The following is a 17,936-nucleotide window of genomic DNA, read 5'->3' on the forward strand; positions in this document are numbered from 1 at the left end:
GCAGTTTCTTGTTGAACATTATTTTCTCGCTTGGAGCGATTCGAGAGATCGACGACGAATAGCTTTAGCGAAGACGAACAACCTGGGCGTGGTCTGCGAAGTGGCGAATATAAGGCCACTGCGATCTACGCTAGGCTCGCTTAGGGGAATTGGAGGAAGACTGGCTTTTGCCCCTGTACGCGATCCACGATTAAATGCCTCATCTTGGGGACTACCTGCAAACGAAATTAAGTTTCTGATAATGAGACTAAGGGGGAGAAACCACTTCTCGGTAATATTAATGTTAAGTGGATCGATTTTATAGATAGATAAGTAGCATCTCGTTGAACTGCTGCATGGCTTAAACCTAACTCAATTTTATTTTATTTCATTATTTGAGCACGGAGAAGTAAAAGTGTAAATTAAAAGGGTATATCCATCGATTCGGTATGTATAGAAGGACGGTTGACGAAAATGATTTAAGATACCTCTGATTCAAAAATATAACAACGAGCATAAGCTGCATAAATATATCTTCGGTTCGTACAGTTTTTACATATTATTTAAAAGACATTCGTTTGAATATTCATTTCTGTCCCCCTCATAGAGATGTAATATTGACTTAAGCCTCTCCTGTCAACTGTCACACGTGTATCAAAAGGAAAAAACGAAACCAGCTTGGTTGACAGAGCGAAAGTGACGAGTCAAGGTGAAATAGAAAAGTGGTAAGTTCGCTTCGGAGCAGGGCGCTTCGCCAATGAAGCGCATTACAAGTGGAACTGAAAATTCAATAAGATTTCGTGTCGCATAGATTCAAGTGCCTCGTGAAGAATTAGTGGTTACCTGCTTAATGCCAATCGATGCCCTAAGCATGGTACAATGATGAATTTATTCATTCCCTCACTGACGAGACGTTACTGCCTAAGTGTTGAATACGAAATCCTGCAGATTAAAAGTTAGTTAGGTTTGTTCCTAGCCATCATTTATTGAACGCTATTCAGAAAGGAAATAAGTCGTTAGCGATTTCATCACCTTCGAGAACTTCAGAACGCCGCGCAGGGGAAATCATAATCTTCGATACTTTTTATAACGTTTATTTTTAATATAGATTATGGATAATAAGAATAACGTATTACTATTCTTAGAGATGATATTTTTTTGTCGCTAATCGTGCACCGAAACAATTGTTTACCGATATAGTTATAAACAGAGTCTCAGGTCGAGTGTAGTATTACCGAGATTTAATCTATATACAAATACTGTGAGTTAAATATCTACAAAATCGCATGCTCCCACATTTGTTCGAAGTCGACAGTCGTACGCAGCACTCGACTAATAAACAAGTGTTCCTCGACGGAGCGAACAGCTCTCTAAATAATTTATTCGCGACGTAAAAAACGTTCCGCGGTTCGCGTGGAAAAGAATAAAATTCGTCGCAATGGCTAATCGCCCGTCGCCATTGAGCATTTTCGTAATCTCAGACACCAAACAATCTCAACTTAATTGTCCTACTATGTACATACACGTACGTTAATTCGCTCCCTCCACATCGGTTCACCATACACACTTCTCGTTATTTATAATTACGTAGTCTAGCAAAATTGTGTCGGTAGAAAAGTTCTTGAGCTGTTGTTTCAACGAGTTGCGGGATTTAATGCGGAAGAATCATTCATCCGAATGGTTCACTTGGTTAACCGGACTTTGTTCGAGTAAAGGTGACAGTGTGGCTATTTACCGAAGAAAAGAATTTTTTGGGCTTGTTTAGCTTTTCATTCTCGGCACGTAAATATCGTCTCGAGACCACTTACACGCAATTTCACGCGAAGTGTCTCAAAGTATGGCAAATATGACAAACGTTGCGCGTGCACGCATGCGCTCGTTATTTTTTTTATGTAGACGGAGTTTGTCATTCGTGGAGTTTGAGAACGAAATGCTCCGTATTGTATGGAATAAATATGGTTAACGCGGACAGGTAAGAAGATCGTCTACTGGATCGCAAGACCTGCGAAATCGACGAGTCGCGTATCATCTATTTACACAAAAATAATTAAGTTCGCCAAACAACGCCAAGTCAAAGAACATTAGCCTAAGTGTCATAAATTCGCTACTGAACCGACGCGTCCTCTCGCTACCGCGTTATTGCACATACGACGATGAAGTGTTGCCTCGAGATTCCAACGAAGGAACCTGGAAACTGCGTCCGTTCACTGATATTGCACACAAAAATCGAGTCACAGAATCGCTAACAAACACGATTCATCCTGGTGACTTCGTTCTTTCGAACTTCCGGTGCTGCTTTGTCGAAGTCTCCACGCAGCGAAATCTCCACGCTTTGATGTCTCCACGCATCGAAGTCTCCACGAAACGAAATCTTCGCGCTTTGATATCTCCACTCGTTGAAGTCTCCACGCATCGAAGTCTCCACGCATTGAAATCTCGCCGTATTCACAGCACAATCGCTCGAAGCTTTCCTCGACATTATGCAGAGGAAAACCTCGTGCACGATCGATCGACGATCGAAATCCCACGTTATCCTTTCTGCTGTCACCTCGTGAAGTCACCGCGATGACGGACGGAGTCGAATGGTCAGGCAAGTAATCCGAGTCGTCGAGTTACGAATAACTCGAACGTGATAGAAAATAGTCCACGACGTTACTCGCCAGTGACTCGGGTCAGACGTACACCTCTCCCCTTTTACTGCCTGCTCCAGGTCCGTTGGCAGGTTTGATGGTGGTCGCCGTGGCGGGCGACGCTCCGAGTCCACCTGCAAGAGAGGCGTTGGTGCAGGACACGCTGCTGATCTTCCTCGAGGTGTCCTGGGTGCGGTGAGTGGCTCTACAGAGATCGTGGTCGATGCTGCTTGTCCTGGGGCGCGTGTCATGCATGCAGTGCACCAGGAGCCTGTCGATGGTCGGAGGATCGGGGCCATGGGACACGGAAGCTGCGCGAGTCTCTCTAGGCTGAAGACCTGGCGAGTGAGGCAAAGACATGCTCCTGTCCTCTCTAGGCAGCAGCAGAGGAGGACCAGGCAAGGAAGCTGATCGCCTGCCTCGTGGATCTGTCGAAACTTTGCCATTTTGATTGGTAGCCGGTACCGCGGCGACTACGTAGCCTAACTTATCTGGGCTCATCAAAATAGGCGAGCGGTCGTTGTAGCTGTCGAAGGTTGACGAACTGCCGTTGCTACCCAAACGACTGTTCGTCTCTCCGATCAACGGCGTGCTCCTGTCGGGGCTCATCAATGGCGTGGAACGGTCTTCTTGTCCAGCGATACTGCCGCTCCTGCTACTGCCGCTGCCGGAACCTTCCTCCTCGCTGCTGTTCACCTCTGTTAAAGTCGCTTGGATGTTGGTGGGTTGGTTGTTAGGCTTCAGCATCGACGCGGAGGTCGTCGTTACTAAGCCTAATTGCGTTAATTGACTCATCGTGACCGGTGTCAAGGTGACCGGAGCCACCAAGCCAGCGCTGGTTAGAGTCGGGGAGAGTACAGCCTGCGCTAAGGCGGCTGCCCCGGACTTCCCTGACACGGGAGTACCCTCAGCTTCTTGAATAGGCGACAGCACCACCTGCACCACCGACAGGTCCGTTGGATAATGGCCGTTCGCCGGTATCACTCCCACGACGCCGGCGCCGATGTTCGCAGCATTCGTCGCCGACAGAGCTAATCTCTGCTCACGGTCGCCACTTTCTTTCGTCACGTCCGGTGTTGGTATGCGGGGTCTGTTCTTCAGGGAGACGGGCACCGAGTTAGGCTTCGTCATCGTGCCTGCGAAGGTAGAAGAATTAAATTAGTGACCGTCACGATTAATACTTTTTCTAATGGGTGACTATTCGTAGACGTTTATTTTTTATTGAAGATTTGATTTTTCATCGAAGTATTTGAAGCCTGTTAACCGTCTGCACTCTAGAAGCGACTCTTAGTCATTGGATTTTATGCAGCGATTTAAACGAAGAGTAAGATACTATGGGCTAGCCATTGGAGGAAGCCTCGTTCTATCGAAAGTATGATAATGAAGATATGGGATGATTAGACAAATTAAATGGAGAGGATTGCATGCATGGTTCACCTGTTAATGAGGTAGTTTGACTAGGACATTTATCTTCTCCTGATCTATTACAGCATTGTCTGCGTAGGAAAGAAATCTCAAATACCGTCTACTTTTCGTGTCAGACGCGAGGAAACTCCAGTTGGATGATCAAATAATTCTCCGCGACGAGGAAAATCGCCTGGTTAATTTCTTTCGCCCGTTATTTTTACCGCTAGAGAACGATCTTCGATTGGAACGAGGAAACGATTCCACCGTTTCGTCCTGCGGGACAGTGCGAATGAAACGTGGACGCGTCGACGACGATAATTGCTCGCCACTTTTCTCGCCGCTGATTTTTTTCTATCGTGAGGCAAGAGGAACGGGCGAAGAAAGAAGCACAAGGCCTTAGGAATGCTTTTTTTTCGAGAACTGCGATTCGCGATTGCGGAAATCGGTTAGGTTGCCCAAGGTCGCTGATTGCGTAATTCCTCTTCTTATAGAGGAGAGGAAAAGCATCGAGAAACGTTCGCAAGACTTTCATTGAAAGTTTTTCTTGCGTCGCGACGGAATGCGAGAAGATCGCTTCGAGCTGAGAAATGCAAGCAAAGAATCGCTGTCGTTGTTCAGTAAACGCGTTTTTATGGTATCGCTTTTTTTTTTTAGAGATCGCTTCATGATCGACTGACTGCGCAACAAAAATGAACGTATTTCGATCTAAGTTTCTAATTAACGCCGCTAATTTATGCAAGATGGTAGGCACTCTCGAGCCATGAGAGGCGTTACGTAAGATTGCTTCATTATCGTTTGAGTGGCTTGGAAATTAACGTCATTACGGAAGGTGTACTGGCGTGTTAATACGGCTGGCCATTAAGACTTCACACGTCCGCACTGTGATCCTTCTTCGATCCTTGCGCCAATAACCGAAATCTTCACGATACGTCGATACTTTCTATTTACTTTATTTAGTCTTTATTGTGCAAAGCTTGCTGGATCCTAAAGTAAGAAATATTGTCCGCGACAAGCAAGAGGAGCTGAGGCGCTTTTCTGAACACAGTGCGCACTTTCTCCAGATTTATTTTAAGAAATGAAACTAGGATGTAGCATCGACGATAGAAACAATGGTTAAAATTTTAACCAACGTAAAGAAATAAGATTTACAATTGAGCCGTTCATTGCACAAATCGATTAACTCCATAAAACAAAAAGTTGAGAAATACGACGAAACAATGTACTTTATAATTCCCCAAAAACTCCCTTTATAATATAAATCCACGTAAATATCGTAGAATGCATAAGTACAGATGTAGCTTTTATCTAATGGTATTTGAAAGTAAGAAGAAAAAATAGCCAAAAAATAGTCGTGAGTAATGTTACAATTTTGTGTGTAAGGATTAATCTGCCTCGAGTTTACCCGTTGTTTCAGTGTCATGTCTCAATTTTTAACGTAGTTGGAAATGTAGTTTTCGATCAGCTCCAAATCTACCGATCTCGCACGAGATACTTGCCTTGTCGACCCATTCGTTGACTTCGAATGCTCTTCCGACCCACTAGTCGGTCGTAAAGCGACATTTTCCAATTCGGATTATTCGTCTGTGGCAATCCCCCGGTTTCAGGACTGCTGTAGACGCTGTTGTGACGATTTCGAGAGAAGAAACCACCGCCGCTGCTGTACGTGGTCGAGGAACTGCGCACAGAGCCCATTCGTGTGATCTGTCGCTGAAGCCAATTTTTCCTCCGCTCCACTAACGGAGTATCGACGCTCTCCTATAAAATATACGAATATAATATAATATACGAATATGAATAATAAAATGTTCATGCTTAAAAACAATCAACGACGCGTTTTAAATAGTACTATCTAAAATAGTTGATTTTAGGTATTTTATATATATATTATTGTGCTCTCGTGACTCATTTATTCGAACCTATTTTCCTTCATAGGCATCAACAATTTGCTGCGAATAGTATTTTACTATTTTCTAATGATACATTTACCTACAGTCAGTGTAATAAGTATTCGTACAGGAACCAATTCAAAATAAAACTTCATATATTTAATACATTTTTGGGGAAGAAATAATCAACCAACGTTCCTACATATTTTTAAAGTAAATTTGCGTAAATTAAAGTTTATTATGTTTAATGCTAACCTCTTATTTCTGTACGAATACTTCTTACACTGGCCGTATTCTTACGAGAATTTCTTTATACAAATATTACAGTTAGAGCAATTTGTCGTGGAATGTTTATTGCGAATCGTTGAGGACAAAATGCACGTTCGTTTGAAATATCGATGGATTCGAGTTCGTTTCGTGACGAGCACTTACGTAATCGGCATACATGTCATCCTGGTGGGGCTTGCGATGCTGAACGTGGTTGTGGATCTGCGTACCCAGCATCACGTTTGCATAAAGAGCGTCACTCTCTTTGACCTTATAGTGTTCCGCGGAGCCCTTCGGCTCTTCTCGTCGATATTGCTCGCTGGCCACCGTGTACGGCAAATCTTTGGGCACGACTTCGTCCCAGTATTGGTCTTTCAGCAATTCTGGGTGCTCCTCGTGCATTTCGTCGACGATCATGTACCCTGCCTGTTGGCAATGATAAATTATACTCGTGCTTCACATGACGCTCCCAATCGTAATTTGTAATACGTCGGTAAACGTTTGCGATGAAACTTTTCACTATAAGTGATTCAATAAATGTCGATTAAAATTCACTGTTACTACTACAGAGTTGCAAAAAATTTGAAGCCTGCATAAAATATTTTGTTTACTGATAGAAAAAGGTTCAGAAGAGTAAAAAGATATTAATACGTCAAAGAGTGTTATGGAATAAATTTAAAGCGTTCATTTTTCAGAAAAATCGTCGTGCTCGTATACGCGCAAAGTCGTCAAGGAGAGTCCAAGGACACCAAGTATTTCTTTTTTTTTCTAATGAAATCATATATTTTTCATCGCGCATAGAAACATTTCCATTGCGCGTTCGAAAGAGTACTTCCTCTGTGGCCTGGCTAGACACGTTGGAGCACTCAAGGCCGTTATTCTCTACTCGAGAAAAATCGGAAAGTGAGAGTGAACGGAATTCATTTGAAGCGTTTCATTGCTCCATTAGTTCAAAGAGCGCGATACAGCTAAGGATGCAACGCAAGCGTGCCATAAGAACGTACGTTAAACGCACTCTAATATTAAGAAAATGCAAATGATCCCAGCAATCATATTTAACGAGTAACAATTTTAATAATCCGAAGGACCGAATAATGAATAAACATTTGCCTCGACCGGTAGAAATTCTTTGAAAAGGAAATCCAAGAATCGCGTGTTAGTTGCAGAATAGTCATAAATAGCGTTTTGATTCTGCTATTCTTGAAATTAATTTCGAAAACGACGTCACACGCGCGATGACATAGGGTGACGTCCAAGAATCGAGGAATTTGTCATCGTATCGTAGAGACGTTAATATCGTTGAAAGTGTTGTGCATGAATTAAAAGTCGGTATACCTTGATGTGTCGATCTATAAGCCAGTTCAACTCGATGTCGTCGTCGTCCTCTCCAAATGGATTGATCAACACTTCGGCGACTTTCAACCATCCCACGTAGAAACAAAACTGAAACGAGATCATTCGATTGATCGATACTCTAGATATTATGCGATGGAGGTGGCACAATCGTGCAATATCCTCACCTGCAGGGCCGTGAAAAATGGAAAATACATGTCGGGTTCCTCGTATTTCCCGCTTCCCTTGTCGATACGCTCGATAAATTGTCTGCCGAGCAGGGCGGAGAAGAAGTACGCGTACAGCGATAGTGTGACTACCTGGAAAACGTAAATAAAAATAAACTTGAGCTGAGTAAACCCAACATTCGTTCAAATTTCATCGTTTTTCATTAAGTATTATGATAGCTAGACTTTTTTATTAGCTCTCTTCAGAATAATGTTGCCTTCGAATTGAAAAAGAGTAAAATTTTTAAATAAATTTGTCGTAAGTAGGAGTAATAACTATGCAAATAAACATGGAACGGGATCAAATAAACGCCTAAGCCTTGCATTCAATGAAATTATTATGTAACAAGCATCACTCGATCGTAAATGTAGAACACTTATATAACTACGGACACACCACTTGTCATGTGTTTACTTTAAAATTATAGTTATAGTTATAGAAAACACATCAGGATTCCAATATTATAAATAAACGATATTCGAGTTTGTTTATAAACTGCTTCGCATACATCGCAGCTGAAAAATGTGATCGTTGACTTTCCCGTGACAAAATTCAATGCGCAATCACACTCAACCGAATAAATCGTTAATTTCACGAAGCGCGATGAAAAACCAAGCACAGCCATCACGTTCTTCGATCAAACGACTTCCAGGAAAGCACAACGGGGGAAGCGAATGAATTAGCTAACAGAGGTTTATAGACGACCGTATCGACATTCTTGGATTGCATCGTTTTATTCGTTTCTCGGAATGATTGTTATAGGTATGCTTTCTGCGCGTGACATAAGTGTCATCAACGGTGATCGCTATAAATACCTCTTTCTCGATGCTGCTTTCTCCATCCTTTTCTCAGGGTTATACTTTAACGCGATTCACGCTCTGGACGAGGTATAGATCAGGATGAGCGTGAAATAAAATGATAGAACACGGAGAAATAGTAAACGGGCTGATCGAAGGATTCGAAGGTAGTGATGCACATGAGACGAGATAAATCTCGATCTCGTCTCGATTTCGAGATGTGATTCGAGATCGAGATTACTTGTAACCTTCGAGATTGATATCGAGATTCAGCATATCGAGATTTTTCGAGATCAAAATCGAGATCGTAGAAATCTCGTCTCGTCTCGTCTCGTCTCGTGCGCATCACTATTCGAAGGTATCTTGACGATAGTTAGCCTTGTAATAAATTAAACAAAATAGAACTCTGATTTTTCTTTTTCGACGTTTCATGTCGTGGTAAAGGCATTTTTCTATAAGAACTTTACTATGGGGAGACTCAATGAATTGCGGTAGAAGGAATGAAAATGAATGAGACATGGATCAACACTTTGATGAAGGTAGCTGGTTTTCTTCTCGAAGGGTGTGAATTTTCGAACGAGGTCAGTATCTCGGTAGGAATCCTTTTAACAGTCTCGTCCCTTTTTCACGGTACGTGTTGCGAACGAACAGGTTTGTATGAAATAATATCAAGGTCGCCAGGAGCACCGCCTTTCTCGTCGAAGGCCACCAGGAAACGATAGTTTATGCGAAAGCCGATTACGAGTAATGCAAGAAATAATCGATCAGTTTACCTTTCGACTACGACGATCGTGCCTGCTGGTATTCGCGACACGAACCTCGAGCTGCGAAATTATGTTCGCGACATTGAAGAGGCGCGAAGAAAGCCACTGGTCAACTCATTCGCTGGCCATGACCGTGCGATGTGCATTACCCTCGAGGTTTATGCGCTATCGAGGATCGTTTTTTTTTTTATTTACGATTCGAAAGTTGTCCGAACGTGTGCAATTAACCCTGTGATTTTTAGCGGTTATCAGAGCTCCGATTATCGGAGAAGTGCTGCCGCTGGTCGAAACTCTGCAAAAGTATTGCTAGCATTTTTAGGGCTGAAAACCTGAAATTTCGACACTTTGAATGTTGGACTGGTAATGCAGGTGGTTTTGGTCGAATAAAACGTGATATTCATGCACGCGGCCCTCTCGTGATTTCAATGCGTGCCCTAGCTCAAAGTGTTAAGCACCCAGGATAATCGTAAATAAGATAATCCTTATAAAGAGCAAAAAGCTGAGGAATTCTCCTTTTACTTCAATTACTGACCCATGTTTCTAACCTTTTTAATTCGTTTTAGTGCAATTCATTGAGTTTCCGTACAGTAAAGTTCTTACACTAATTCTGGGACACCCTGTAGAAGAACGCCTTTACCCTGAGCTAAAACGTCAAAAGAGAAAAGTTAAAATTCGATTTTGCTCAATTTACCATAAAGCTAGCTATTATCAATAATTCCAAAAAGCAACTCATCACCACTGATCTTCAATATTTCCAAAAGTTGAACGAAATCAAAAGAGACACGATGAATTGCTCAAGAGTGAGTTTTTTAAGCCAATGCTCACTCTTATACGGACAACTTGTAAACAAGCTTGTTTCTTACAACGCTCGAAATATTCCTCAAAGAATCTCAACCAAAAGTTCAATTCCGTGCTCGTGCAACGAAAGTAAAAGGTCCCTGACGGAACAATGAGAATCCAGCACGGCGGGTGCGCTGGTAATTAAAGCGCATTGTCGCATCCCAAGTGAATCGGCCCCTCTGACGAAATTTATGAAACGACGCTAAGCAGCGGCACTAGCTATGCAAGATTAACCGCGGGACACGAAAAACATACGGGGCGAAACGTTCCGTGAACGTATCATTACACGGCACGCATAACCGCGGCCGTTTACGCGTAACCTTGCAATTTCGCACTGTCTTTTTGCCGGGGATGCTCGGCGTTACGATTTACACACTGAAAGAACGTTGCTGGGACTCGTCCTGGCAACGTTTCATTACGAAAACACGACGAAGTGAATAATTGCACGTCGGTTAGGTCACTCCTCTTGAATACCGTCCACGTATTCTCTTAATTATCGGGAATTAACATAATTTCACTCCTTTCGTTTGGTAATTCAACGAAACCATTTGGCGAAACGTCGCCAAATGCCTGGAGACGAGAATTCGTCACTTTAGGGGTGACGCCACCATCTTCAGAAAAATTTGTTCGATATGAAGTCATAGGTTGCTCGGTTGGAAATTACGTAGGGCAAGTTCCATTGGAATGGTGAATGTATGGTGATTAAAGTGGCTAGGAGTTTCTGACGTACTTTCTTGATATGATCTTCGTTCTCTTTGTAGAGATATATAATATCGAATTCGAATTAATATTCATTGTAGTCTGAGCAAGAATAATTGCGAACATTTTCAACCACAAGCATTGGGACTCTTCTTTAAATCACTAGCGTATGAACTGTTAATAATAAATGTTACAACGAGTATAAAAAAATGAATGACTAAAATTCCAGCATTCTAGCATCGCAAAGAATTCAAGAGTGGAATAAACGTGTTCTCTCGGAATAGAATTCGTTCCATTTTTGAAAGGTGAATTCGAGGCATTTCTGCGTCGATCGATAAGCAAATGCGAAATACGATACACCGTTGGAATTCTTCTATTACAGCTTTAATTTATGTGCAGAGCAAGAGCACCGGGAATAAAAATGAGCGGCTGACTAACGACTCGATTCGCCCAGATGTCTGCGATCGATCTAAATATACCGGTAATGCGATTCCCGATATTTGCCTCCGAGGAAAAAGCCGTTCGATCGTCTCACCTCCAGGCGATCGATGCCTTTGAATTCGCGGACGATCATCATTCGTAACCGATGACGCGATTGTTCGATGAATGAGTGTTTTCTCGATGTTTAATCGCAATTTCAGCCGTGATTGACTTGTCACTCGACGGTCCGAGTCGGTCAGTAAATACTGGCGAGTCTTTAACCTTTTTAGGAACTTGGAAATTTTCGTTCTTTTTATTACTGACAGTAATTATAAATATACGAAACTAAACATCCATATATGTGGGTAAGGGCGTGAAAATGTTAAGATGTCTCTGTATAGCATGGGAGTATGGAAAATGATATTTAATTACCTTAAATTAAGCAATTTGATCTTTCATTTTTGGTAATAAATGTTCAGTAATTTACAATCGTTTCATTTCGTCCATTTTGAAGGTCCAAATTAATTTTCTATAAAAAATGCTTCAAACCAATACTTTGAACAGTCTTAGTTTCATAAAATCCCTAAAATATTCCAGACCTAACCCAAACGTAACCAAGCCTAGAAAACTCTCTCGAGAACCAGCTGTATTTTAACCAACGCTTTTCACGGTGAACGCATGAAATAGTAATCGAGGCCTTCGAGGTAACGTAAATTTCTTAACGACGAATTAAGACCAGGATACGGATTCGATAAGGAAAGGTCGTACAAAGGCCGCCACGACAACGGACACGTACACCGCCGTGGATTACGAAGCACCGAGCTGTTCAACTTTGCGAAAATGATAGCGTTTGCACCCGGTAATTAGGGACGTTAGCTGATGAGCAATTAGCGTTGCACAATGCATACGTGTCGGCTAATTGCGAGTACGAAACATCTTTCCAAGAACGGATCCGTTTTACTGTTGCGCCGCGATGAATCGAGTCCTTCGAACTGGGTAATGCACGCTGGCAAGATCCTGGCTCGCACAAAGCGTCTGATACGTGATTAAATTGACGATTTCTGAGCTCAACAGCCACCACAATTACGCGTAGCGCCTTTTATCTGCGGCACAGTGTTGCAACGGGGTGACGTACTTTCTAACGATCGGTAAGTACTTCGAAGCTCGTTAACTTCTTGCGGTTGAAACAGATTCAACTGAGCAAATAGAAACGCGATGTTTGAACGTCTCGAACGCGTTACTTTTTTAAATAAACCACTATTACAAATGTTGTTACGAATTTTGAGAAAAATTAACTTCTAAAATTAAAATACTTGCACGTACTTTGGAGTACTTTAGCTATACCAACATTCGACATCATAATTATTGGGATACAAAGCACGCGAACTGCGAGTTACGAGATAAATGGCAAAAGGAATAAAGAATTGCACAATGTTGCAGACTGTTATCGAATCGACGAGGCAACGGTAACGAGAATTAGCACGGGATGAAGACGTGCGTTTAAAGCAGTTGGCGTCTCTCGACGATAGTAAACAACACCGCAATTATCCGACCTCTTAACGACTTGACAGCGTAATTAAAACGAGAACGTTGCGTGGTGTCGTTAATTGATCGAGTCTATTGACTCTTGAAACGCTTGACGAAGTAAACAGAATGAAGCTTAAACGCGTTTATGAACTTTTCGATACGGTAATTTGCAACAGTTTAGGTATGTACGACGTAGAGATATGGGAGAAAGAAAAGAGATACGTAGCTTTGGACGCCATGTTAAAATTAAATTAAATACACTAACTCTATATCCATTATTTGTAAGATAATATCACTTAGACAAAATTAATGGTTAGATAAAACCATTTCTGATTACGTTTTCGTCAGTGTTAAACGAATCAGTTCAGCTTGCATAGACGTCAACGCGCGTTTGACACGGCTTACTCGAAATCAGGCTACTCACCTGAGTGTAAACGAGAGGAACGCAAACAGTGTCGTAACCAATAAGCGCGCCAAGCCTCTTCCGGATGTCGCTGAGCTCGACAAGGAGGGTCTGCACTACTTGGTCGCTGGTTATCAGGGACTCCCTCCTGGCCCTGTTGATGATGTTCGTCGCCCACACCAGCGGCATCCAATACTTGGACATCGCCGCCTTTTTGTTCATCATCTCGAAGATTTTCTTCTCAGACTCCATCATCAGACCTGCAAGAAGCGACACGGTTGGTTCGTCATTTTTTCTTGTCACCTCAGTGTAAAAGTAATATAATTTTCAAAATCGTGATTCATAAAGATAGTCGATACAAGAATGGAAGATCAAAGTTGAGATGGTAAGTTAAAGCATATTTAAACTGCTTATTTATGCTAAGTATTTATGCCTAATACTTTAGGGACCCCTACTTAGGGTCATTAGCTGAATAGGCCAATTCAGCTTCCCAAAAATTCGTGAACGTCCAAACCATGGAATTACTCGTTCCTATACATAATTAAATTTTTGACCCAGAAGTCGGAACGATACGAATCTCGCGCGGGCTTTCACCGTCTGCAACGGTTACCAAATTATTGCTGAAAAGGAGCACCGGCGGCGCGGTATCATTATCGCGACAGCAATAAGTCAGAGTGTCCTCTTTTCTTAAATTCATGCTCGCGGTTCGTTAATCGGTGAACACGTAGATACACATACGTGCCGCGTTATCGGGCGATCAGCACCTCGTAGCGACTTTCGCGCGTGCATCCGCTACTACGCAGTCATTTGCTCGTTACGTGAATGTAAATGCAGACATTGAACGAAACGTATTCGATCTGTTCTCCCACGATACTCGCGGTCGTGCTTCGTTATTGCATCTTCCATGAATACTCGATAACATCCATTGGGAAGGAAAAAATGGTTCTGGTCGGTGGCAGCACAAAGTTTCATTCGTCTTGAACGTGGTTGATAAGTGTACCAGGTATGCAAACTTCTATTTGTTCATTCATTTTCATATGGTAAGGGAATTTAATTTCGAAGAAGCTTTACATCATTTTTTACCTTGACGGCGTTAGTATACTTTTATTAAGAGCATCTATAGGAATGACAAAGGGTAAAAATAGTCTTAATAAAGTGGGAAGTAAGGATTACAGTCATGTAGAATCGCAGTTCGCCATGAAGAAAAGATAGGAAATACTTGCTCGTTGAATAATTTACTCCATTTCCTGAATTCTTAATATTCTTAATATATTTCAACCTAGCAAAATAACATGTCGAATTAATTTGCCTAATGAATTCTAGTATTGCATGGTTATAACGAGCGAGAAATTTCATAAAAATAATGAATCACACGTTGGTAGAACTCGTACAAGAGACCGCACACGCAGGTGATAAATTTTAGCGAGTCGAACATATAGAGAAACGCCTGTTAGGACTGTAGGAAGAAAGGACGATTGTTTATTAGTTGTCGAGTTGATGATTATGTAATTGCTTGCGGTTGCACACGTGACCCGATCGTAAACATGGAACACGTGGAGAGCCTTGCACATTACACGTCGCGGACAATGCAACCGAGAATACGCTATTAGTCAGTCGATGTTCGTCTTCGTATCACCGCGTGGAATGGTCTTCTGGCTATAACGTCGTCAAATATAGATACATGATTTTCGAAAGAAAACTAAACATTCGTTGGAAGAATGCTAAGTTGCCTGTTTCCGCTCACGATTTGCGTTACGTGTCTATTACGTAAGTTTCAGTCGAGGTTCTCAGACCAGCGAGATAACGTTGCACCTTTAATTACCAACGTTACAGAATCTTTCGAGCGGTGCAGCGAAATTCGGTTACCCTGGGAGCGATTTTGTAAGACACCAGGTCTTCCGAATAATTTAAGAACGATAAAAGTTTTGTTACGCGTTCACGTAACGTGGCAGGCTCAACAAAAATATCTTCCTGAATCTATTAATACAGCAAAATAATGCCTTTGCCAGCGAGCGTATTACGTACCGAAGTATTAATAAGAACAGTACCGTGTTTTGCAAAGCAGAAATCCATGGTATAATTATGAGTACAAACTTAACTTTCTAATAGCACTCGTAAAAAGGAAGGAAAGAGTCTTAATGAATACATGTCTGATAATAAATCGTTTCTAGAATAGATTCAATCTTTTATTTTGTAACGTAAGAAACCTTGCCTAGATATGCACACCGTGTTCAATGCCTTGAAATTGCGGGGTGTAAATAATTAATAGGTAATTCTACAAATAGATTTATCTTTCTAATTACTTTTGCTTATATTATGAATAATAGATATCAGCAGTAAAAGCATCTGTTAAAAATAAAGATTCTTTGAAAAGATTAGGTTTCGGAGGTATACTTGTAAAAGCTGTTTCACTTCCTTCTTACTAACTACTCTACCAAAGTTATGATTTATTATTTTGAGACAACCTGTATAAATGACCAACTGTGTCCTTACAGATATCATCATGCGAACAAAAGTATCGCGTCACGGTATCTCGATCATCGAAGAATTGCGCCATTTTAAGGATGCAGCAAGAACGTTTTACGCTCTAGTATAGGAGACTTCAACGCCTGGATGAACGCGATCTTAAAAGCTCGCGCTAAAACTGAAGCTGATTTCTATGAAACGGATTTTTTGTGGGCATAAATTAATTAAAACTACTTTCTTCTTCCTTTAAACAATTAAATTTAGCATGTACAATGAAAGTGGCTGTATAACAAGTGTGCTCCTACAATCATGGCTACGCTTCTGGCAACGTTACCACGGCGATCGAAAAAGTTTCGCCATTTTGTATTTTATGGATGGAACAGGAACGTTCCAGAGTTTAATCAGGGACATTGTAACGATGGTCACCGCGGCAAAAAAACGATCTTAAAAGTCACGACGACCGCGGAGAGCATCGATCGGTACCCGATCGGATAACGGGAACGCGGTAATTTCTCCCAAGGGGGATTCTTTTTATTGTTAGAGCAGAAACGGGCGCGTTCGCACGGACGTATCCGTAACGAAGCTAGAGTACGAGCCGAAAAAACCAGACGCCTTCCTCGGGAGCACGTTATCGAAATAACTCGTGGCGTCATTCCGACAAGTAGCCAGGCTCCGAAGAAACAGTCTGCGCCGTCAAAGAAACGCAAGTGCCGACGCGTAGTTATTAATGGTGACACACATGTTACTCTTGTACCATAGACGCGCGCGAGCAGGTACAGGTAATGACCTTAATAGCAAAAACCAACGCGCGTAAACTGCCGTTGAAACCAATATGGCTCGCCGGTATGCGCTCGATCCGTGGCGTCCGGTGGCCATCTCTCGTGACTCTTGGTTCGATGATTCTTTGTTTATGTTCGACAGACACGGACGACATTCTAACGAATGACGAATGGAAGTTCACTGCGACGATTTATTTCCTAGAGCAATTATTCGGATGAGCGTTCATCCATTCGCTGTGGAATTTTATGATTTGCAATTCAGATCGTAGCTTGCACGAAACAATTGACAGATTAGAAACTGTTTATTATGGATTCTTTGATCGAAATTTTTATGTGGCTGAGAGTTCTGCCTATTTCAGGAAGTTTGAAGTTGAGGTGAAATGCTTACCTGGTACCATAAACGGATCTGTAAGAGCGTGGAAGATAAATTGCTATGAATTTTGAGAGTCGTATCAATGGCGGTGTTTGATATTGTTCGAATTCTCTTCGAGAAAATTGAATCGTCCGTAGACGTCAGACGAGCGTTTTCCATCGAGAGAACAGTCCGTCGCGCTGCCGATTGAATCGATATGCAATCGACTCTTTATTCGGCGTGCGCGTCCTTGATGCGATCGCACGGTCACATGGTTTCAATACAATGAGTTCGAGAATTTGCAACCGGGAGTCACGAGCGATAACTCATCGAATGACTCACGCTGGAGTCGCGAATACGGTGTTGTAACGTGTCCGATGCAGAGATGGGCAATATTCTTATCAGGATGAAAACGTCGAGTAACGGAAAAAAAGTAAACATCTGCCTGTTCGCTTTTCTTTCAAAAAATTGTTATACCCATTGAGGGAACCATGAGTTTACGATATGAAACATTTTAGAACAAACAGAAGTTAAAATGTACAATTGAATAAGAATCGCGAATAAGTATCCATACGTTGGCTTTGTTCACAACCTATCGATCAAATTTTGCTCATTTCTAATCTAAAGTTTAATTGCTTCTTCGAGGAAGCAATGCCACTGTTTTCATCGAAATCCAATACTGGTATAAAAGTGCTAGAAAATTGTATTCGATAAGAATTTTACTGTCGTCGGACGTGCGTCTTTCGCGAGATCAATTATACAGCTGTCGAGAACTGGTTCCAATTATCGATAAGAGTGATAAAGCAGAAATGACGTTTGTCGTCGTGAGCGCAGATCCACGACTCGGACTACCGATGGCAAAAAAGTTCTCTTCGGTTGTAGGAAATATTTGAGGTAAATGCAATTGCATGGATCGCATTGCTATGAATGCCAACACCTTCTGCAATGTCGTTGACTTCTTTCGTGCTCCTTTTCTTGCATTTAAACTCTCTGTGATCTTCGCAATACATAATTCATAACTTTCTTTCTTTCTATACCAATTGTTTTCTTTTGTCTAATTCATACTTTCTTATTTTCATTTATTCAAAAAATTCCTTTCCTTTGGATACTCTTCCCGATGTTGTTATTAAAATTAAATTAAATTAAATATATGATAATCT

The 17,936-nt window shown here is 41.7% G+C and overlaps 1 protein-coding gene across 1 annotated transcript in view; it reads right to left on the bottom strand.

The window, feature by feature from the left end:
* Positions 1–1,057: 1,057 nt before the first annotated feature.
* LOC128885184 (uncharacterized) overlaps positions 1,058–17,936 on the bottom strand; it is a 63,349-nt gene continuing 46,470 nt past the window's right edge. Inside the window, exons 5-10 of the mRNA XM_054139067.1 lie at positions 13,201–13,439; positions 7,690–7,821; positions 7,505–7,612; positions 6,335–6,595; positions 5,513–5,771; positions 1,058–3,745 (exon numbers count right to left, since the gene is read on the bottom strand). Of these exons, the coding sequence (XP_053995042.1) occupies positions 2,652–3,745; positions 5,513–5,771; positions 6,335–6,595; positions 7,505–7,612; positions 7,690–7,821; positions 13,201–13,439 (2,093 nt within the window). The 3' untranslated portion in view covers positions 1,058–2,651. The remainder of the gene's footprint in view (positions 3,746–5,512; positions 5,772–6,334; positions 6,596–7,504; positions 7,613–7,689; positions 7,822–13,200; positions 13,440–17,936) is intronic.

Source organism: Hylaeus volcanicus, chromosome 2, assembly GCF_026283585.1.
Source record: "Hylaeus volcanicus isolate JK05 chromosome 2, UHH_iyHylVolc1.0_haploid, whole genome shotgun sequence".
In the NCBI taxonomy this organism is placed as follows: Eukaryota; Metazoa; Arthropoda; class Insecta; order Hymenoptera; family Colletidae; genus Hylaeus; species Hylaeus volcanicus.